Source organism: Myotis nattereri, assembly GCF_964212035.1.
Source record: "Myotis nattereri genome assembly, chromosome: 1".
Lineage (NCBI taxonomy): Eukaryota > Metazoa > Chordata > Mammalia > Chiroptera > Vespertilionidae > Myotis > Myotis nattereri.
This window is the reverse complement of record NC_138075.1, coordinates 197,538,514-197,561,411: the sequence shown is the minus strand read 5'-3', so window position 1 is coordinate 197,561,411 and position 22,898 is coordinate 197,538,514. Positions and strand designations below refer to the sequence as shown.

Genomic DNA, 22,898 nt, shown 5'->3' with positions numbered 1-22,898 from the left:
GAAATAGGCCTTGAGATAAGGATGTTGATATATGTAGATTTGGGGGAGATGACCCAAGAAGCACTAATATAAGACCAGAGAAATAAAACAAAAGAAATCCAATTAAGGGAATGTTATCAAGCGGGTTATCACTATTCGTAACTGGGGTCAATATGTCTGGGGAACTTTGGGAGCCAACATAGAACTCAGAGTTAAGGTATTTAGCCACCAGCTCCCTTGGGTCACCAATTGGGGGCTGCTCTCAGTGGGGGCATTTACTCCCAGGCATTTCTGGTGTGCCCTGAGCATAGGCCAAGCAGGCAGATTCACAGGGGCATGCGATTAGAATCAGCAAATTTGGAGTGCCCCGGAATGGTGAGTGCCAAAGGGACATGGCAGGGCACTGACAATGTCTGTTAAACTCTCCAAGCTTTAGTCCCTGTTCCGTTAGTTCATCTGTCTGTTCTTGTGTCATTACCTTTTCTATTACTACAGTTTTCTAGTACCTCTGGATATCTGCTAGGGCAAGTTCTCATTCTTAGCTCTTTATATTTAAAATCTCCTTAGCTATTTTTAGACCTACACTTTTCCATATCGATTTTAGGTTATATTTATGAAGTTTCTGAAAAAAACTAAATGAATTTTCTTAATGTAATTCATCATGATTATAAAGGAGAAAAGGCATAATGCTTATTTCGAAAGATGCAGATAAAGTATTTGATTAAGTTCAAATCTGATTTAAGATTAACAAAACTCTTAGTAAGATTATTATGCTAAGCAAAATAAGCCAGTCAGGGAAAGACAAGTATCACATGATCTCACTCATATGTGGAATCTGATGAACAAAATAAACTGATGAACAAAATAGATCCAGAGACATAGAAGCATAGAAGCATGTAAAATCTCAGAGGGAAGGTGGGGGTAGGTGTGTGGGTAGGAAGAGATCAACCAAAGAACTTGTATGCATATACGCATGACCCATGGACACAGACAATAGTGCGGTGAAGGCCTGGGGCAGGGATGGGCTAGAAGGGGAAAAAGAGGGACATATATAATATTTTCAACAATAAAGATTTTTTTAAAAGATAATTTCCATGCCTAGCCAGTGCGGCTCAGTGGTCAAGCAGGGAACCATGAACTAAGAGGTCACCAGTTCGATTCCAGGTCAGGGCACATGCCCAGGTTGTGGGCTCGATCCCCAGTAGGAGGCGTGCAGAAGAAACACCTCTCACCAATGTTTTCATCTGTCTATCCCTCTCCCTCTCTCTCTCTCTCAAATCAATAAAAACATTTAAAAAAAAAAAAAAGAGAGAGAGAGAGAATTTCCTGCCCTAACCGGTTTGGCTCAGTGGATAGAGCATCGGCCTGCAGACTCAAAGGTCCCAGGTTCGATTCCGGTCAAGGGCATGTACCTTGGTTGTGGGCACATCCCCAGGAGGGGGTGTGCAGGAGGCAGCTGATCGATGTTTCTCTTTCATTGATGTTTCTAACTTTCTATCCCTCTCCCTTCCTCTCTGTAAAAAAAATCAATAAAATATATTTTTTTAAAAAAGAGAATTTCCTTAACTTGATAAATTACATAACAAAATTATAAAGCAAATGTATACTTTATGGAGAAGCTTTATATATATTTGCTATGTAATATAGTATTGGTGGCTTTAGAAAAAAACTAAGGAAAAAATAACTTGTTTCTTCAGTGCTCATTGTGTTACTAATGCACCTTTTTGGCGTCAGTTTTCTATGAATTTATCCATTGCATCTAACTTTTCAAAATTATTACCATATAGCTGTCCATATGCTCTTTGTGGTGACAGTTTTATTGAGATACAATTCACATACCATACAATTCATCCATTTAAAGTATACAATTCCGTGGGGGGTTTTTTGTGTGCTATTTTCAGAGTTGTGCAACCATTGTCAGTCAATTATCCACAATAATTTTTTTGTAACTAAGAAGGAAAAGTTTATTAATGTGGTTTCAGAATTTATATTGTAACTAACCTTTTTATTTTTTATTTTATTTTTATTTTTTTAAAAAATATATTTTATTGATTTTTTACAGAGAGGAAGGGAGAGGGATAGAGAGTTAGAAACATCAATGAGAGAGAAGCATTAAATCTATTAATTTCTAGCATAATCTAAGAAGCATCAGCTGAAACCAAGGTACATGCCCTTGACTGGAATCGAACCTGGGACCCTTCAGTCTGCAAGCCGACGTTCTATCCACTAAGCCAAACAGGTCAGGGCTTTTTTATTTTTTTTTATTTTCTAAAGTTTTACATATGTCTCCTTTTTTCTTGATTGAGCCCCCCCTTACCCCACCCCTGCTCCTCCCACCCCCAAGGGCAAGCCCCCACCGCCCCAGTGTCTGTGTCCACTGGTTATGCTAATATGCATGCATACAAGTCCTTTGGTTGATCTCTAACCGCCGGCCCCCTGCCATTTGTCTCTGGATTTATTTTTGTTCATCAGTTTTATCCATAATAATTAAAAAAAAAACAAAAACACTTTGTAAATCTCTTGTTTTTGATGGTCTAACCTTTTTCAGTCTATACCTTATTTATCTTTATCTTCCCTCTGACCTTTAAAATCAGTATTGCCTGTGCTTAACAACATTTTGAAAGAACAAACATTTGGTTTTGTTAATATGTTCTCCCTTTTTCTCTTTTAAAAATTTATTCTGCCCTTATTTTTATTATCTACTTCATTCCTGATTCTTTGAATTTTCCCTGTTGTTTCTTTTTTCTCACATTTTTTAGTTGACTGCTTAGCTTGTTTTTAAATTTTCTTCCTTTCTGACAAATACATATGAAGTTAACATTCCTCTAGCTATTAAGTTGTTGCCTACAAATTTTGACTTATAATATTTTTATGTCATTTAGTTCAAATATTTTGTAATTTCCTTATAGCCCCGGGGTTATTTACCAAAATGATATTTGTTTTCTAAGTAGATGGAATATTTAAGTTATACTTTTGTTTTCATTTCAAATCTTATTGAATTATGATTGGAATACATTTAAAATGGATCCTTTCTAATTTATGGAAACTTTCCTTGTGTGTTAACACCCGGTCTATTTTTTGTTAATGTCCAATTATATTAGAAAAGAATGTGTATACTATTTAGTGCAGGATTTTAAAAATATAATAGCTCAAATTTATTAATTTTATGATTAGGTCTTTGATATATCTACTTATGTGTTATCTGTTTTAACTATCTGTTTTGAGAAAGGTATATTAAAGTCTCTAACTACAACTGTTCATTTACCTATTATTCCCTGAAGTTCTATCAATTGTTAAATAAATTTTGAGGTTGTTTTGTTAATGTATGTTAATGATGAATGTATCTTTATGTTTGTTCTTTTATTAGCATAGAACATTCTTCTTTGTTATAACAGTTTGTTCATTTACGTTGATGTTATCAGATATAAGATTGCTACTCCAATTTTCTTGCCATTCATATTTGCTTGGCACATCATTTTCCACCCTTTTATGCTTAGCCTTTTTTTGTTTTGTTTTCTGTTTTAAATGTACCTTTTATAGATAACATATGCTAACTCTTTTTTTTTAAAAAAAAAAATACAATCTGATAAGCTCTTTTAAGAGTGTATTTTAGCCCACTTTTTTTTTTAAATTACTCTTATGGAAAAAAAAATTACTCTTATGAGGACTTATTTCTGCCACCTTACTTTGTTTCTTTTCACTTTGCCTTCTTTTATTTAATAAAAGTTATAATTGTAAATGTTATAATATCAGAATGTTAGTAAAATTATAGCTGTCCCAAATCTCAATTATATTATTTCATTTTACTATAAGTTCAAAGAAGGGTATAATTTCCACTAATTTATATGAGGGTAATTCTTTACCTCATTCCACAATTGTAACTCTTCTTCAGGCTGTAATTCTTGAAGTAAAACTGGAGCACCTAAAAAAAAAAAAAAAGTTATACTCACATGTTAATTTTATAGTCCTTCTTCAAAAATTAAATATTTATATATACATTTATTAGTTGCTTAACAGCGGGGATATGTTCTGAGAAATCCATTGTTGGGCGATTTTGTCATTATGCGAACATCATAGAGTGCACGGAAACTTAGATGGTATAGCTTAATATATACCTAGGCTACACAGTATAACCAATTACTGCTTCTAAGCTACAAACTTATACAGCATGTGACCGTACTGAATCCTATAGGCAGTTTGTAACTCAATGCTATTTGTGTATCTGAACAGCCCTGGCCAGGTAGCTCAGTTGGTTAGAGTGTTGCCATGATTTGCTAAGGTTATAGGTTCAATCTCTGGTCGGGGTGCATATAAGAAACAATCAATGAATGCATAAATAAGTGGGTCAACAAATTGACATTTCTCGCTCAAATCAATACAAAACAATTAAACATATATAAGTATAGGAAAGGTACAATAAAAATACAGTATAAAAGATTTAAAATGGGCTCTGGCCAGTTTTTTTCAGTGGTTAGAGCGTCGGCCTCTAGACTGGAAAGTCATGGGTTTGACTCCTGGTCAAGGGCACGTACCTCAGTTGCAGGTTCTATCCTAGCTCCGGTCGGAGTATGGGGGGAGAGGGGGGGATCGGCAACCAATCAATGTGTCTCTCTCACATCGATGTTTCTCTCCCCTCACTCTTCCTCCCCTCCACTCTCTCTAAAAGAAAAAAACAACCAATGGAAAAAATATCCTTGGGTGAGGATTTAAAAAAAAAAGATTAAAATGGAACACCTGTAGAGGACACTTGCTGTAAATGGAATTTGCAGGACTGGAAGTTGCTCTGGATGAGTCAGTGAGTAAGTGGTGAGTGAAGGTGAAAGCCTAGGGCATTATTGTACATGCTATAGACTTTGTAAACACTGTACACTTAGGCTATACTAAATTTATATAAAAATGTATTCTTTGTTCAATAAAAATTAATCTTAGCTTACTGTAACTTCTTTAATTTATAAACTTTTAAATTTTTAGCTTTTGACTATTGTAACAATACTTAAAACAAACACATTTTACAGCTGTACAAAAATATTTTCTTTCTTTTATCCTTGTTCTATAGCTTTTTTCTACTTTAAAATTTGTTTTTCACTTTTCAAACTTTTTTGTTAAAAACTAAACCACAAACACACACATTAGCCTAGGCCAGTGGCCGGCAAGCTGGCCCCTTGAGTGTGGCTCTTCCACAAAATACCATGTGCGGGCGCGCATGTACAGTGCGATTGAAACTTCGTGGCCCATGCCAATGGGCCAAAGAGCTGCATGTGGCTCGTGAGCCGCGGTTTACCGACCACGGGCCTAGGCCTATTACAGGGTCAGTATCAGGAATATCACTATCTTCCACCTGCACACCTTGCCCCCCTGGAAGGTGTTCAGGGGCAGTAAGGCACCCGGAGCTATCATGGCAAACCTCGTGAAGGGTCTGGAACACCTCCTGAAGGGTCTGCCTGAGGCTCTTTCTGAGGAGGTATCAACCTTTTCAGAAATATGTCCATGGTGGTTTGCTTGATTTGTCTCTTCTTCCCATCATAGATTTGCTTATAAGCAGATAGTGCATCATAATTATTCTTTTCTATTAATGAAAACCTTTTGGTATTGGGTCCATGTTTTTAAACTTTTTAAGTAACTTGTTTAAGCCACCCAGAGCTAGCAGTAAACTCAACACTGTAGTTGGGTCCAGCCTTTTCTTTCAACACTGCAAACAAACTTTTTGCTTTGACCACAATCATCATGATGCTGAGAGGGATAACTTCTGTGTCCGGTCTTCAATCCAGGCCATGTCTGTCCTAGGCCCTTCTCAAATTTTGTTAGTCTTGTTGTCTTTAATGAAGTAGATCTTTAACAGCTTCTGTCACTTTGTTCTTGTTCTTCAAATCTTGTACTGATTTTCCATCTTTGTAGTCAATCACTTTTAATTTTGTTTCCAGGTCAATCACTAAACACCTCTTATTGGCAAGATTAGCAGTGGATTTTATTTGCTTAGGGGCCATGATGAAAAACAACAACATGATATTAAATCAAGCACAAGAGAAAAGGAACAATTAAGAGACACAGTAAATACAAGATGCATGAGGCTGCTGCTGGCATAATGTGGCATCCTGTTTTACAGCAAAAAATTTTTTATAAGTATAAAGAGTACACTCTAAAATAATGGTTAAAAGTATAGTATAGTAAATACATAAACCAGTAACATAGTCATTTTTTATCATTATCAAGTATCATGTATTTTACATAACTGTAAGTGCTATACTTTTACCTAACTGTCAGTGCAGTAAGTATGTTTACACCAACACACGAGCAATGCATTACGGCAGGACAATCAGATGGCTAGGACATCGCTAGGCAATAGGAATTTTTCAGCTCTGTTATGATCTTACTAGAAGCCCGGTGCACAAAATTCATGCAGGCGGGGGGGGGGGGGGGCGTCCCCTCAGCCCAGTCTGCACCTTCTCCAATCTGGGACCCCTTGGGGGATGTCCAACTGCTGGCTTAGGTTTAACTGGCAGTTGGACATCCCTCTCACAATCCTGGACCGCTAGCTCCTAATTGCTCAACTGCCTGCCTGCCTGGTCACCCCTAACTGCCCCCCCCCCCACCCCGCGGACCTAATCGCCCCTCCCTGCTGGCCTGGTTGCCCCCAACTGCCCCCTCCCTGCCAGCCTGGTCACCCCTAACTGCCCCCCCCCGCCAGTCAGGTTACCCACAACTGCCCCCCCACCAGCCTAGTTGCCCTTCACTGCCCCCTCTGCCACCTGGTCGCCCCCAACTGTCCCCTTCTGCCAGCCTGGTAACCCCTAACTGCCTCCCCTGCCAGCCTGGTTGCCCCTCATGGCCCCCGCATTGTCCTGGTCACCCCATGCATCCTTCTGTTCAGTCATTTGGTCGTCCCTCACTAACCCCTCTACCAGCCTGGTGGCCCCTTGCATCCTGCTGTTCAGTCATTTGGTCGTCCCTCACTAACCCCTCTACCAGCCTCGTCGCCCCATGCATCCTGCTGTTCAGTCATTTGGTCGTCCCTCACTAACCCCTCTACCAGCCTGGTCGCCCCTTGCATCCTGCTGTTCAGTCATTTGGTCGTCCCTCACTAACCCCTCTACCAGCCTGGTCGCCCCATGCATCCTGCTGTTCAGTCATTTGGTCGTCCCTCACTAACCCCTCTACCAGCCTGGTCGCCCCTTGCAGTCTGCTGTTCAGTCGTTTGGTCATCCCTTACTAACCCCCTGCCAGCCTGGTCGTAGGCAGCCATCTTGTGAGGGCATGAGAGTTAATTTGCATATTACCTCCTTATTATATAGGATAGGACCTCCATTGTTGACTAAAAGGTCATTATGAAGCACATGATTGATTGTAGTTCACTTGGGGGCAATATTTCTCATTTTTTATTGTACATCACTACTTTCCTATTGCAACTAGATATTTCAGCATTTGACTTAATATAAAAAGACATAATTAAGAAATAAACCTTTATAACATTACAAAGGCATTACTCTCAGGAAAGAATTACTTATATGTCAACACAAAAAGTTGTGCATGAATGTGCATAGCAGCATATTCATAATAGCCAAAAGTACAAAAAAATCCAAATATTTACCGTCTGGTGAATAGGTAAAAAAATATGGTACATCCAAACAATAGAATACTATTAGCCATTAAAAGGAATGACAAATCTCAGAAGGAAGGGAGGAGAGAAGAGATTAACTAAAGAACTTATGTTCATACTAGAGGCCCAATGCACAAAATTCATGCATGGGTAGAGTCCCTAAGCCTGGCCAACGACCAAGGCAGATCTGTGGGGTGACTGGCAGGGCAATCAGAGGGGCCCCACTGACACCCGCCTTGGTTGGCCTGGTGCCACCCACTCACTGGCCCCACTCCCTGCCCCCACCACTGGTCACCTCCCTCTGCGGGTGACCTGCAGGACGATCGGGGGACCCCCCGCTGGTACCCGCCTTGGCTGGCCTGGAGCCTATGGGTTGGAGGCAGCTCCTGCATTGAGCAGCTACCCCCTGGTGGTCAGTGTGTATCATAGCGACTGGTCGTTCCACTGGTCATTCCATCATACAGTCAATTTGCATATTAGGCTTTTATTATATAGGATAGGCATAACCCATGGACATAGACAATAGTGTGGTAAAGGCCTGGAGGGGGTCGATGGGGGGCAAAACGAGGGGGGTATATCTGTAATACTTTCAACAATAAAGATAAATAATTATTTTATAAAAAGAACTACAGTTGCTCCTCAATGTATGATGGGGTTACATCCCAAACATCACAGCTTAGCCTAGCCTACTGGTATATCAAATGTGCTAAGAACACTTACATTAGCCTACAGTTGGGCAATTATTTTGAGTTTCATCTCGACAGTAATTGCCTTCCTCTTTTTTTCACCATAAGCAGGAGATACAAATGGGCATTTTGTAGCCATGATGGGATACAAAACACAATATCCCCAAAATGGTGGCAACACAGTACACTGCAGAGTGTCAGTTGTTTACCTGCATGATCACGTGGCCGACTGGGAGCTGTGACTTGCTGCCTAGCAGCACAAGAGACTGTCATACCACATACAGGGTGAAGCAAAAGTAGGTACAGTTGTTCGTATGGAAAAATAATACAGTAATTAATAAATAAATAATAATACAAGAATAAACTCTGTTTCACATACTCACAACTGTAAACCTACTTTTGCCCTATCCTGAATTGCTAGCCCGAGAAAGGATCAAAATTCAAAGTATAACATCCACTGGATGTATATTGCTTTGTGCCATCACAACATCAAAAAATAGTAAGTCGAGCCACCATTAGTCAGGGACTATCTGTACTGATACACACTGAGTGGCCAGATTATTATGACCGGCCAGATTATTATGACCACCCCATCAGTACAATGAAGTAAATTAGTTATGCAAATAATAATAATAATAAAACCTTGAGAGTATTTGCTTAGGAAGTTTTCAATATTCAGTATTTTTGGAAGTGTCAGTGAGGTGCTGATGGGGTGGTCATCATAATCTGGCCACTCCGTGTATATTACAACATAGCTGAACATCCGACATAGGAGACTAAGTCCAATAAGACCAAACATTGTATGATTTCACTTATATGGAATTTCTAGAAAAGGCAAACCTACAGTGATAGAAAAATTAGTGGTTGCCTGGAGCTGGGATTAGGAATGAATTTTAAGAATTCTTCAGTGAGTAGGGGCCTGACTAGAGAAGGACACTTCTTCATTTAGTCCCGGGCGCCTTATCACTTACTGTCACCGATCAAATCAAGTGATAGCTTGTTGCAGATATCCCAAATGTTCCCCAGTTATAGGAAATTTCCTTCTTTATTTTAATATTGTTCTCTGAGTAGTAAACAGTTTCCATCCACAGAATCCGACTGGCCCTTTATCTTCTCGTTGCTATTCCATGCTCTGCTAACTCATTTATTGACACTATTGTATTTTCTTCTGGCTTCATGACCTGCATTTTGTTGTTTTTAGACACAGCCAGTTGCATCTCCTGTAAGGATTAATCCTGGTAGATTATCTCCCAGGCGTGCTTCTGTAAGTCAAGCTTCCCCGTCAGTGTCATCTTTAGAGATTCAGGACTAGGGCATCTCACACTGTATATTCACCCTCTCCCCATCCCTTCACCATGGCAGAGACATAAAATTAGCTTTTAGCATCAAGAGCAGTCTGAAGGGGAAAGAAGACACAAAAGGGTCGTTTGGGAGCTCTCTGTGCAGTGACAGATGTGTTTCATCCCTTTGCTTGAGAAATGTTAGGGAATATTTATGAGTCAATCTGTCAGACAGCAGATACGCTATTTGGGAAATGAAGCCCAAGACGTATCTTTTCTAGAAAGCAGCTGCTGACTTCCATAGTTTCTGTTCAATCAGCAGCACTGGAAGTGCCACCTCCCCCAAAAGCAGTTACCTCTCACTGAGGCCCAAGCCACCGCAAACATAGAGCGGGTAACCTGCATGGAAAGTACACTTGCTTTACAAAGGAAACAAACACACACACACACACACACACACACACACACACACACACTTTTAAAACTATGATTATCTGCTTCCTTAATAAGCTAGATAAAGATTACCTTCCTAATTTTACCTACAACAAATTGAGAAATATCACCATTACTTTGCATACGTCACTGTGTCACTGCTGGCTATGCGATGGAGAAGGTTCTGGTCTCCTGGCTTCTGATGGCTTAGCTCTCAAAGTCAAATTACCTTGTTTTTCAAGCAGAGGACTCCTGGTTGCCTCCCTCCCACCACCACCACCCAGGAAAGGAGAAAATCAGAACAATTAAAGGACAACAATAAAAAGAAGTAAATTAGGAAAAGGAAGCATAGCTTCAGTGTCCCCACCTCTACCTGAGAGCTGAGCCGCGCTCTGAAAGGTCCCTGCAGTTGTGGTTTCTGTTCCTGATATTCTGAACAGTGATGAAAGGGTCTGCTGTTTCTGACAGGGGAGGAGAGGGAAGCTGGGAAGGTGGGAAATTCATGGTCTTAGGGCAGTGGCTGCCGGAAGGGCGGTCCCTGGAAAGGGAACCTTGAGGGACCCGGTAAGTGTCTCCCCAATATGAGGAGCGCTCCGCTCTGCCTTGCCTTCCAAGCTTCAGGCCTCCCTCCCTGACCATGTCTTTGCTTTTCCCACTTCTGTCCTCTAACCCAAGCTCAGGACGTCCCTATTGTGATCAAATCACATCACCTTCCGACCTGAGCTGGAGCACAGGCTGAACGCCTGCTTGCACATGTGCCTCTCCAACTCTATCATAAAAAAATAAAAACCCCAAAAAGTATCTATCCCTTTTCCGGATCTGGTGCCTGAAACCTACAAGGCGCAGAGCCCTCCCTCGCATCCCTCTAACCCTCTACCTAGAACAGGCCAGTTTCTCTGCTCAGGGTTATCTGACCGCCGGTGGAGCGCTCTCCAAGTTGACTTCGCATCAGCAGGTGAAGAATCGCCCTCGCTCTAGTTTTGCTTCGACCACCCACCCCTCCACTCACTAAGATCAAAGGGAAAGCATTTCAGTTCCCACTCTGTTAACTCCCGTCACCCGTGGGCCACGAGGGATATTTCCTCGCCGCAGGCTCTCCCCTGCCTGCTCGGCTCCAAGGCGCGGAGAACACGCGCCCGGCGGCCGGAGGCACCTGCGCCGGGACTGCAGCGCTCGGGGCCGGGGCGAAAGCGAGTCGCGGCTAGAAAGGAAGCGGGGCGCGCGGCCGGGCGGGCGGCGGGGGCGGGAGAGGCGCGGGCGGCTCACCTCGGCAGGCGCCCGCCCAGCAGGCCAGCAGCAGCAGCAGCGCCAGGAGCGGGGGCGCCGTGGCCCCTGGTCCGGGGGGCGTCCCGGGAAGGCGCTTCGCTGCCGGCGGCATCTCGGTGCCCGCGGACGGACGGCTCGGGGATCGCGACGTGCGCTGCCCCACGCGGGGTCGGTGTCCTGGCCTCGCCTCTGTGTCCCTGCAGCGCCGCTCGCGGGGGCTCGGCCGCTGAACTGACCGCCCCGCTCGCCGCCAACTTTTAAACCTCGTGGACACGTGGGCTGATGCGCGCGGTCCCCGGGCGCGCCTCCCCGCAGCCCGCCGCCCGGCCTCTCCGGCGTCACTCCCGCCCCCTGCCCGCCCCCTGCCCGCCCCCGCTGCACCCTCCTCGGGACCCGCGCCCCCTCGCCCTGGCTCTGACTCAGGCTACCCTGGCTTTCATCGTCGCCGCCCTCGGGGCTTGGGGAACGCGGAGAAGGGAATTAAAACAACGACCCCCCCCCCCCTTCCCCTTCTTTGGAAGGATTAGAGTGGCCTCCGACGGCAGATGGCAAACCAGGGGGTCCCAAGAGGCCGGGACTTTTCGCTTGAACGCGGCTACCCTCTCTCGGTTCTTGAGCGGATCTGGGCGCCCCCGCTTCCTCGCCCTCAGGGGAACCCTGCCCACCCTCCTGCGTGGTGCCTCCTCTTCTGGCGCCATAGCACCTCGTTAGCTCACGCATTCCCAGCTCCTAGCGCGATGCCTGGCGCGTGTGAAAACAACGCTGGGTCCACCGTGATGCTGATGCCCCCAAATCCCTGCAAGTTCTGAGGCCATTTGGGGAAATGCAGTCGTCTGTTAATGAAGGTCAAGAAGAAAGGACCTCTCCCTAAGCGGTTTGGCTCAGTGGATAGAGCGTCAACCTGCGGACTGAAGGGTCCCAGGTTCGATTCCCGCCAAGGGCATGTACCTTGGTTGGGGGCACATCCCCACTGGGGGGTGTGCAGGAGGCAGCTGATCAATGTTTCTCTCTCATGGATGTTTCTAACTCTCTATTCCTCTCCCTTACTCTCTGTAAAAAATCAATAAAACATATTTTTTAAAAAGAAGAAAGGACCTCGAGGGGGCGTGACCACGCATACATTTCTCACAAGTCTAGAAAGTCTCGGGTTGTCTTGTGGGTGGATTTCCAAGCCTGAGGTCACCCCGTTTCCTATGCGCCTCAGCGGCTCTCAAACCCAGCGGTTGCATTCTGATTTCCAGGGTGACCGGACTTCTGCGGTCACTGTGGGTACTTTACTTTCTACGGAGAACTGTCCAGGAACAGCCTCTTTCAGGACACGGCCTGATCAGGTTTTAATTTCCTCCTACAGAACGAGGGAAGGCTGATCTTATTTGATCTCCTTTTGAAAGGAACGCAGAGGGAAGCGTAGGAAGGCAGTACATTCACAATTCTTAAGGGACCTCTTTAAGTCAGGCACTCTCCCTTGCTATTTCATTTCATATTCATGGCATCTCTGGGGTGTTAAAGTATTTTGCTCCTCCTTGGGTGATGCTCGGAGAGAGTTACACAATCTGCTCAAGGTTGTCAGCATGTGAGAGAGCCACTGCCCCTTCTACTCTCCCAAGATGCTTCTCACCCAAAGCAGGCTCTTTAAGGTATCAGGCGTGCCTGGTGCGGCCCGCTGTAATCAAGGCCTGCCCTTAAGGATCCAACACTTAATAACAGTAGGACCTTTCCAAAAGGTAAAGAGGCCCAAACTCACACTCAAATAGCTGCATGGCAAGGCAGGTTGGGACAGTGCTCTGTCAGAAATACAGAGAGAGGCCAGGTATAAGCCTGACAGAAAAAGTGAGCAAAAATAATGGCTACCATTTTTAAGTTCTTTACATACACAAAACATGTGAGCAAGGCCCGATTATAGAGCCTGGTCCAGGTCCAAGGATGGATGAGAATAGCTTTGATTCAAGATTGCTTGTACTTTGATTTATTTCCAGAATAATAAAATAGTAGTGCAAAAGATGTAAAGTGTAGGGCGCGGCTATAGGGTTAAGCCTTGGACTGACCTGTTGGCAAAGCCACAAACAAGTCCCAGCTTAGAGGGCACAGTCCTCTTAGCATAATTAGTTTTGACCTTATGACGCCCCCTAGATCTTATCTGGGTAACTAATGGGCTGAGGGAGATGCAGCAAGTGCTGCCAAAACAAGTGAAACTCACAAGAACTCTGTAACTATGGTGACCACTACCTTTTTACCTCTGGCTATAAAATAAAGGCTCGGCTTGCCTCTGGGTCTCTCTCTGTGGCCGCAGCCAGGCACAGGAAGAGCCACCCAGACCCAGCTGATTCTCTCTGTCTGTCTTTTCTTCATCCTTCGCCGCCCCCCACTCCCCTCAGGCTTTCGAACCCTTGGCTGAGCTGGCTCCACACAGTAAAGGAGGTAAATGAAGTAAGGATGTAGGAGGTGGCTCTGGTTCCTCATTGCTTTCCTTGTGTCTCCTGAAGGTGCACAGAAAGATCCCTAGTTTCAGTGGTCTATGTAGGGTGAGATGTCCGTGGAAATAGAGAAGCCTGAAAATAGCGAGCTCAATGCTTTCTAACAAGGTGGCTCTCAGAGGATCAGCAAAAGAAAAACTCATGCATTACAAGTTCTGTTTTGGTTTTGTTTGCCCCCCCCCTCCCCCCCCGCACAAACCGAGCTGTTCTGAATGTTCTTGTACAAGTTCCTTGGTGCACATGTGAAAGAGTTTCCTTGTTACAGAGTAGGAAAATTTTTAGGCCTGCTTAATTATGTAGCCACCTCAGCAGCTTGACAGCCTTTACAAAGTTTCTAGGAACTGAGCTCCCACACCGGAGCTATGGCCCACAAAGAACAAACAGATCAAAATTAAGCATAGTCCTGACCTTTACGTGGCCCAGAAATGAATAACAGGAGGATGATGAATAGCTTGGCTAAAACTACACAATTAGCTTTTGTAACTTGGCTTTGCTTGCTATGGGAACCTGAACACAGATGTAGTTGTCCCCTTTAAATATTGGACTCTGCAGATGGTCGGGGCTGCTTCTCTCTGGGGCTTCCCGAGTGGAGGAGCGGACACTGGCCAGTCACTAAAGGCTCTCTAAATTTTAATCAGTCTGGAGTTCTGGTCATTCTGTCGCTCGCACCCCACAGCATTCTGGGGTATATACCTCGGAGCAGAGGATTTAGGTCATAGGGGATAACCTAGTAAACTCTGCTTTAAATTGTCTTTCCGATGTGTTGTACCAATTTACACTCCACTGAAATGCATGAGGTTTACACGGCTGCACGGCCTTGCAAATATCTTTGCCAGGCTGGTAGGTGTGGCATCTCATGGTGGATTTGCCATTCCCAGTACTGATCAGGTTGAATATCTTTTCACAAAGGTATTGGCCATTATTGTTTTCTCTTTAGAAAGATGTCTATGTATCTCTTTTGCCCATTTCCCCGCAGGGGTTGTTAGTTTTTTTGTGCGTTTTGTTTTGCTTTGTTTTTTTCATCCCAGTGTAGGGATGTCTTCTGTATTCTGGAACTTTTGTTAGTCAAATGTATAGCAAATTTTACTCCCTATTTATGGGATTTTCTTTTCTCTGTATGTAGGAGTTGTTATTTTTTGAAAAAATGCTTAAGAAAAGCCTTGCAAACTAATGGTCATGCCATTATGTGACTGGATGATAAAAGAAGATGGATGGGGGATTCTGAGTATGATGCTGGTTCCTCTCATCTGTTATCGCTTACATTTCTGACCGCACATTGGCAACTGGACTTTAATTTCTGCTTACAACCTATAAGAATTAAGACTTAGATCATGGGCTTCCAGATTAGCTAGACCTGCTAGCTTGTCATAGGAATGTCCAAAAAAGTCATCACAAAAAAGCATTAGGAAGAGTACAATGGTTGAATGTCAGGAGAAGGGGAGAGTTGGCAATAAATAGAAATATATTGAGGCAGTAGTTAACAATAGCAAAGTCTAGTAATAGGTGAAAAGACCCAGCTTGAGGAACTGAGCATAGGGGCAAGATCTGAAAATTTAGGAATTCTAGGCAAGATCTGCATTCCTTCAACTGTTAATTGAGCACCATCTACGTTTCATTCTAGAAGCTTGGGGTACAGCAGGGGCCACATCAGATAAAGACTCTGCCTTGGTGGAGTTGGCAGATAGCAGTGAGAAAACAAAACAAAAATAATCTCAGATAGTAGTAAGTGCTACAAAGAAATTAAAACAAGGTAATGACATAATAGAAGATGACCGGGAGTTGGGGGAAATATACTTGAGACAGGATTATCTAGGCTTGCCTGCTCAGAGAAGATATTAGAGGCCAGGAAGATGGGAAGAAAACTGTCAAAAGAACTGTGAAAAAGCCCCAAGGCAAAGGGAACATCATGTGCAAAGGTCCTGAGGCAGGAAGTAGGCTGAACCATTCAAGAAGCTGGAGGAAACCAGTGTAACAGGCATAGGGTGAGTGGGTGGAGTGTGGGGAACTGAGGTTAGACAGGGTGGGTCCTGATCATTGAGAGGTCTTGGAGGCCATGGCAAGAATTCACATTTTTCTCTAAGTAAAATGAGGAGCCTTTGGGGGATTTTAAGTGAAGGAGATAATCTAATTTAACTTTGGGAAAGAGTACTCTCACTTTAGTGGTGAGCTGGTTCTGGGAGACCCTAGTAGAAAAAAGCACAGTAGAAGAGGTAGAAGGGCATTGCATAGGTCCACCCCAGAAAAGAGATGAAGTACTATATATACCACAACATGGAGGAACCTTGACAATATTATGCTAAGTGAAAGAAGCCAGACACAAATGGCTACATATTATATGATTCCACGTATGTATAATATCCAGAATAGGCAATGCTATAGAAACAGAGAATAGATTAAGTGGTTTCTAGGGCTTGGGGAGATAGAGGAGTCACTGCTAGTAAGTACAGAGGCTTCCTTTTAAGGTAATGAAAATGTTCTGGAATTAGACATCGGTGATGGTCCCACAATTTTGTGAATATACTAAAAAAGGCGAATTCTACATTTTAAAAGGATGAATTTTATGGTATGTGAATTAAATCCCAATTATAAAAAAGAAACAAGTCCAGGCAAGATATGACAATGAAAACCTGTTGGACTGAATGGTGGCAATCTGCAATTTAGCACAGGGAAAATGTGTCTATTTTTGGCATGAAATATACAAATTTTGCTATTTAATGCCTGGATATCCTTGGTAACTATGAAATCCTTCTCTCCCACACTGCGAAGGCATTCACCTAAGACATGTCTGCCTCGATGACTATGCTATAGCCACTAGCTTTAATGTTTACAGGGCAGAAAATACTTCAAGGAAAACCAGATGGAGAATGTTGGTCTTTATCGTCACTTTGATATAACTGTTAACTATGATAGATTACCAATAAATAGAAAGTGAATACTATTTGTGAAAGGATGTTATGTCTCAATAGGATATGCAGTCATTCATTCATTCAGTGAGCCTTTTTTAAGCCAGTATCAGCTATTCAGATGTATAGACTCAAAAAATGCTGAACATTGTGTGTTCTGTTTTATCTTCTCTAAGATCACCTGCACCCAGTCATATATCTTCCCAATGTCCTATTATTTCTGCCTATGCTCATGCAGGAGGGACCATTTAGATATACCACCCTCATCTCAAATAGGGAATGTAGAGAAAAGGTTTTTCTTAAGGGTGTCTAATGCTAAAGGGTAGAAGTTCTACAGAGGTTATGGGAGTTAAAAGCAAATGACTGCAAAAACCCAATTTAGCCTGTGGACTCTAAGAAGAATGCTGGGTCACTTGTGGAGCTACAGAGCGGAAGCTCAAGAAGAGATGGTCATTTGTGGCAATTACAGGACAATGGCCAAATGGCTAAAGGTCTGTTTGGTTCGCAAGATGGGTATCTACTTAGTTTCAAGGATACCTCTCGGCTCTCTCCACAAACATCTTTGGCCTCTGGATGAAGTTCCCATTTTATAACTGAGTTTGTCTTCTCTTTGAACACTATTATTTCGTAAGTTTTATAGTCACTTCAATAAAATTGTCATAATTATTTTTTCCCATCTGTCTCTTCAACTATCTAGAGATCAACCGCTGCTTCCAGGAATATCTCTTGACTAAAGTGTTCTGAGTGAACTACATTGTACTGGGAAATCATCCCAGGAGAAACACTCTTCTAAAAGACAGCACACGGACAATCAATACCAAAAAAAAAAAAAAAAAAAAAAAAAAGGTCACAGAGCAAATACACCTACATTTCTTAAGACTTCCTGTTGAAGGATAAATAACTTTGCCCTGATAATAACACAGTTATTCTGAAAGATACAACACATAATTCTAAGAGATACAACATCCTCTATAGGAGAGCTTTTCCTATGTTCTCTAATTTCTTGAAAAATTAATTTAAACAGTTTAGAGAAATAGTAAGCAACATTATTGGAAGTCTTTCCCCTTGAGGTTGTTTTCAGGTTCATCCAATGCCCCTAGTGACTGTGATGTGGACTGATGGCGAATAAGAGATTCGTATGTCCAAGAGACATTCTTGTTAGTGTTTTTTTGCAAAAGGTTTCATCTCTTCAGTCTCTCGAGGTCAGGAGGCGCTGTGGGTAGAGAAACTGTGGGTGAATTCTCTCGACACAGGCCTGGGGACAGCAGCTGGGGTTCATCTCAGAGGGCCTTCAGAGGTAAATGCCTTTCGAGAAAAGTAATGAGATTTTTTTTAAAAGCAACTCAATAACGTTTGCAGTTCCTTCAGTGCCCACAAGGCTAGCATTTTCATGTGATAGATGTTCTGAGAGTAAAGCCATTATAGAAAAGCAGTAACGTTACTGCTAATTTGAAACATGACACTGAAAAAAATTCCCATCTGCCAAAGTCAGAATCTTTTATTTGTTCCTTAATTTGCAATTAAAATATTAATACACACTCATGAAAGATTTATTGGATTTTCTTGAGATATTTATGAATCGCCTCAGGGCAAATCTGGCAGTAAAACAGATACTTCCAGACATATGAGGTTTTATTAAAATGGAACCTAAAATTAAATGATAGCTATAAAATACAAGGGTGGATCAAGTAAATTTCATTATTTCTACACAGTAAATTGTATAACCATTCTTTATAGCTAGACTGGTTTTTAATCTACTTAAGAATGAATCAAAACATATTTTCTAGACATCTTATATTTATGAAAAATACTTAATTTCCTTACATAGGTGTGTTCAAATCAAAATTTTTATTGCATTTGGTCAAAGGAATTGAGAGGAAAAAATTGGCATAATTTGTACTTTATAAAGAAATGCTAAAATAATCCAAAGAGACCTGGAATGAGTTTCTGAATATAAAAATAAGTGACATTTCTGTTAGTATTATAAAAGAGGTAATCACTACTCATTTTATCTCTACAGTCTCAAATAATTTTAGCTCTGATTTTTCAGTGTATCATACAGATATGAAGTTCTGAAAGTTGTATATATATATGTATATATATATATATATATATATATGTCATATCACTCTAAATTAAATACCAGTTGATACTATTTTAAGAAATTTTTGAGAAGAATAAAATTAACAATGTTGTCCTTCTTCATTTGTAATCAAATTCCTTTTTCTAAAAAATGAATCACAGGTTCCTTTTCTATATTTCCTTACCCGTTAGTATGATTTCAAATATAAGCTATTTTTGCCTGACCAGTGTGACTCAGTGGTTAAGCATCAACCCATGACCAAGAGTTCACAGGTTCGATTCCTGGTCAATGCACATGCTTGAGCTGTGGGCTTCATCCCCAGTGAGGGAGCTTGCAGGAGGCAGCTGATCGATGTTTCTCTCTCATCAATGTTTCTACCTCTCTATACCTTTCCCTTTCTCTCACTCTAAAAAAATAAATAAAAGCATATATATTTTTAAAAAATGTATTTTTATTGATTTCAGAGAGGAAGGGAGAGAGAGAGAGAGAGTCATCAATGATGAGAAAGAATCACTGATTGGCTGCCTCCTGCACACCCCACATGGGGATAGGGCCCTCAACCCCAGGCATGTGCCCTGACCAGGAATCAAACCCTAACCTCCTGGTTCACAGGTCGATGCTCAACCACTGAGCAACATTGGCTGGAAAAAAAACATACATTTTCTAAAAAGTAAGCTACTTTCAATCTTACTGAGTTTCAACCCTAATTTAAGAGATTTTTAAACAGCTTAAAGGGGGGAAAAAGGCAGAAATAGGTAAGGTAATATATTTATTTCTCGGGGAAAACTGAATAATAAAAGTAGGTTTCCAAGCAGATCACCACTGGTATTGTCCATCATGACATCCAAATATTTAATATCTATTGGGTCAACTGCCAACAATTGATTTGTGACAATTGTAGTTAATCAATCAAAATCAATTTGATCTTCTTTTCATACCCTTCTATCCTGTGCTTTTATTCTCTATAAGACTGTGTCAAGGAATCGCCTCCAATTCCTACCCTATCCTACCACGTCATGGCTCCATCTTATAGTAGAGACCTTCCGGAATATTGAACTAATTTTATACCGGACAAAGCACCTCAGGCAGATAATACATTACCTTACTGATGGCATCTTCTTTCCTGATCACTTGATACTAAATAGCACACTCCTCCTTCTAACCACTTCCTATGTCTTCCACACAGCTTTATTTTTTTCTCCTTAGCACTTATTACCACTTGATATACCATGTTAGATATCTTTACCTATGTAGTTGTTGACTTGTTTATTGTCTCCCTTTACTAGAAAAAACAAGTCAGATTTTTAATCTCTCCTATCATTTAAAATACACTTACTTTATATATTGTTCTGTTATCTCAAGTTCTTGGTGGTGTTAATTTGGAAACAGCCTAAGCGCTCATCAGCAGATGGGTGGATCAAAAACTGTGGTACATTTACACAGTGGAATGCTACACGGCAATAAAAAAGAAAGAACTCTTACCATTTGCAACAGCATGGATGGGCCTGGATTGTATTATGCTAAACAAAATAAGCCAGACAGAGGAAGAGAAGTGTCACATGATCTCACTCATATGTGGAATCTAATGAACCAAATAAACTGATGATCAAAAATAGACCCAGAGAGTTAGAAGCATGAATAGACTGTTGAACCTCAGAGGGAAGGCAGGGGGGATGGGTGGGAAGAGAGTAACCAATGTACTTGTATGCATATATGTGGACACAGACAATGGGGTGGTGAGGGCCTGGCAGGGGGAGGTGGGGGGGCGAGCTAGAAGAGGATAATGGGGGGAAAAGGAGGACCTATGTAATCCTTTCAACAATACAGATTTTTAAAAATGCTATGTGAGATTTAAATAGAAAAAAAAATGGTACTTAGCATGAAGTGAGAACTAACTGTGTGTGTGTGTGTGTAAATAAGGGAAATATATATGTGTAAATAGGGGAAATAGATAATCTGATTTCTGAAACATTTATTTCTAATAGCATACAACATTTAAGTATATATATATATATATATATACATATATATGTGTATATATATATATACATATATATGTGTATATATATACATATATATACACATATATATGTATATATATACTGCATAAATACTGATACACCCTTAACTTATATGGGAATGATGAAATGATCTTTCACTGCATAAAACATTGCTTAGAATATTCCTAGGTTCTATTTCTCATTCTCTCCTACTCAGTTTGGGAAACTTCAGAACCTGGAATTGATATAGAAAAGAGTGAATAAGTATATGGTAAAAAATTAAAATAAATACAGAAATGTTGTTAGGAAGTGGGATTGTCTAACTAAGAGAGCAAGAATTCTTGGAGGCACTATGAGCTCATGATGAGAACTTGAGCAATGGAGCTGGACCATCTAGCTTTGAATCATGACACCACCACCTACTAGCTGGAAGACATTGGGATAATAATTGACCTTTAAAAGATACAGTTTGCATTATTTCTAAAATGGCAGTGTATCATATTTTTGCCTGCACAACATCCCCTTCCTTTGGAAAATCAACCCTTCCCTCTTCTATGAGAACCTCACATAGGTCAAGGATCAATGCCTGGATTTGTGCAGGGGCTATGGCAAAGGCTTTCTCTCTGTGTAAATCCAACATACAAGGACAGTGTGGGTTACATGAAGAGAGGCTGTCTTAGAATGACACCAAGTAGTGATGAGAAATGGAGAGAGAAAGAGATTGAAATCAATATACATGCAATGCCTAAAGCCAGGTCCATCCTTTGGAGTTCAAAGTTAGATAAGTCAAACTTTCCATTTGTTTTGTTTAAGTTGGGTTTCTTAAATTTGCAACAGTGACTGGCACAAAATAAGTGCATAATAAGTTTTACTATGTTAGTGAGGACAAGAAAATGGAGGAAGAAGAAAAGGCTTCAAACAGAAGAGAGGGTTTTGAAAACTTCTAAAGTTTTACCTTTATAAAAAATTTATTTTATAAAGAACAGGCAAAAAGAGAATTCATTTTCTTCCACAAAACTTTCAAGATCTAGACCCACCAATTATTCAGAAAGGCAGAAGGAGAAGGTGGGACAAATCTACACTAATACAAGAGAAACATGCAAATTGACCATCCCTCTGCTACACCCACCAGCCCATCAGAGCGAGCATGCAAATTAACCCAACAAAGATGGTGGTTAATTTACATAATCAGGCACGGAGCAGAGACTGAAGACAGCGCAGAAGGAAGCCAAGTGCTGCAGAAGGGAGTGAAGCAGCGGAGAAGGGAGGGAGCCGACGCAGGCTTTGCTCCCTTCTCTGCTTCGCTCCGGCTGCAGAAAGCCCTATTCTTGCAGGAATAGGCCCGAGGAAGCCCTATTCTTGCAGGAATAGGTCCAAGGAAGCCCTATTCTTGCAGGAATCTTCCTGCAATGGGTCTCTAGTTACTATAATAATCTTTTACCATCCAGGCTTCACCATGAAACACAACCCAAGCTCTTACAAACTTTTGAAACTTTTTATTTTGAAATAATTATAGATTCACAAGAAGTTGCCCCCCAAAATGAACAGACAGGTTCTACGTGTCCTTTGCTTTGTTTTCCCCAAAGGTAACATCTTGCATAACTACAGTACAGTATCAAAGTCAGGAAAGTGACATTGGTACACTCCATAAAGCTTATTCAGGTCTCACAAGGTTTACATGTACTCATTTGTGTATGTGCAGGTCTGTGCAATTTTATCAAATGCATAGATTCTTGTAACTACAACCACCAAAACAGAACAATTCTCCTGTACGTATGTATGCACTTAAATTTAGTGATTTCATCTTGTTAAAAAAAAAAAAAAAAGACAGCACAATTCCATCACCACAAGGCTCCCTGATGCTACGCTTTTACGAGTATACAGTAGCCATACCCAGCCCCCTCTCCTCATCCCTAACCCTAACAACCATCTGATATTCTCTATTATTTTATTATTTTAACAATGTTACATATATATAATCATATACTATGTTACCTTTGGATAATGGCTTTTTTTCTTTCACTCAGCATAATTCCCTTGAGATCTATCCATGTTATGTGTATCAAAGTTCATCTCTTTTTATTATATTCTGTTTAACCATTCACCTGTTGTCACCTGTTGAAGGGCACCATCCAGTTGTTCGCTATTATGAATAAAGCTGCTATGAACATTTGTGTGCAGGTTTTTGTTTTCACTTCTCT

At 41.5% G+C, this 22,898-nt stretch overlaps 1 protein-coding gene across 2 annotated transcripts in view; it reads right to left on the bottom strand.

Annotated features, from left to right (window-relative positions):
• NMU (neuromedin U) overlaps positions 1–11,541 on the bottom strand; it is a 32,729-nt gene extending 21,188 nt beyond the window's left edge. The window contains exons 1-2 of one of the 2 annotated variants that reach the window (XM_081086875.1): positions 11,238–11,541; positions 3,843–3,901 (exon numbers count right to left, since the gene is read on the bottom strand). In XM_081086875.1, coding sequence (XP_080943001.1) covers positions 3,843–3,901; positions 11,238–11,349 — 171 coding nt within the window. In that variant the 5' untranslated portion in view covers positions 11,350–11,541. The remainder of the gene's footprint in view (positions 1–3,842; positions 3,902–11,237) is intronic. The other variant, XM_081086876.1, reaches the window with a different exon arrangement.
• Between the last annotated feature and the right edge of the window lie 11,357 nt (positions 11,542–22,898).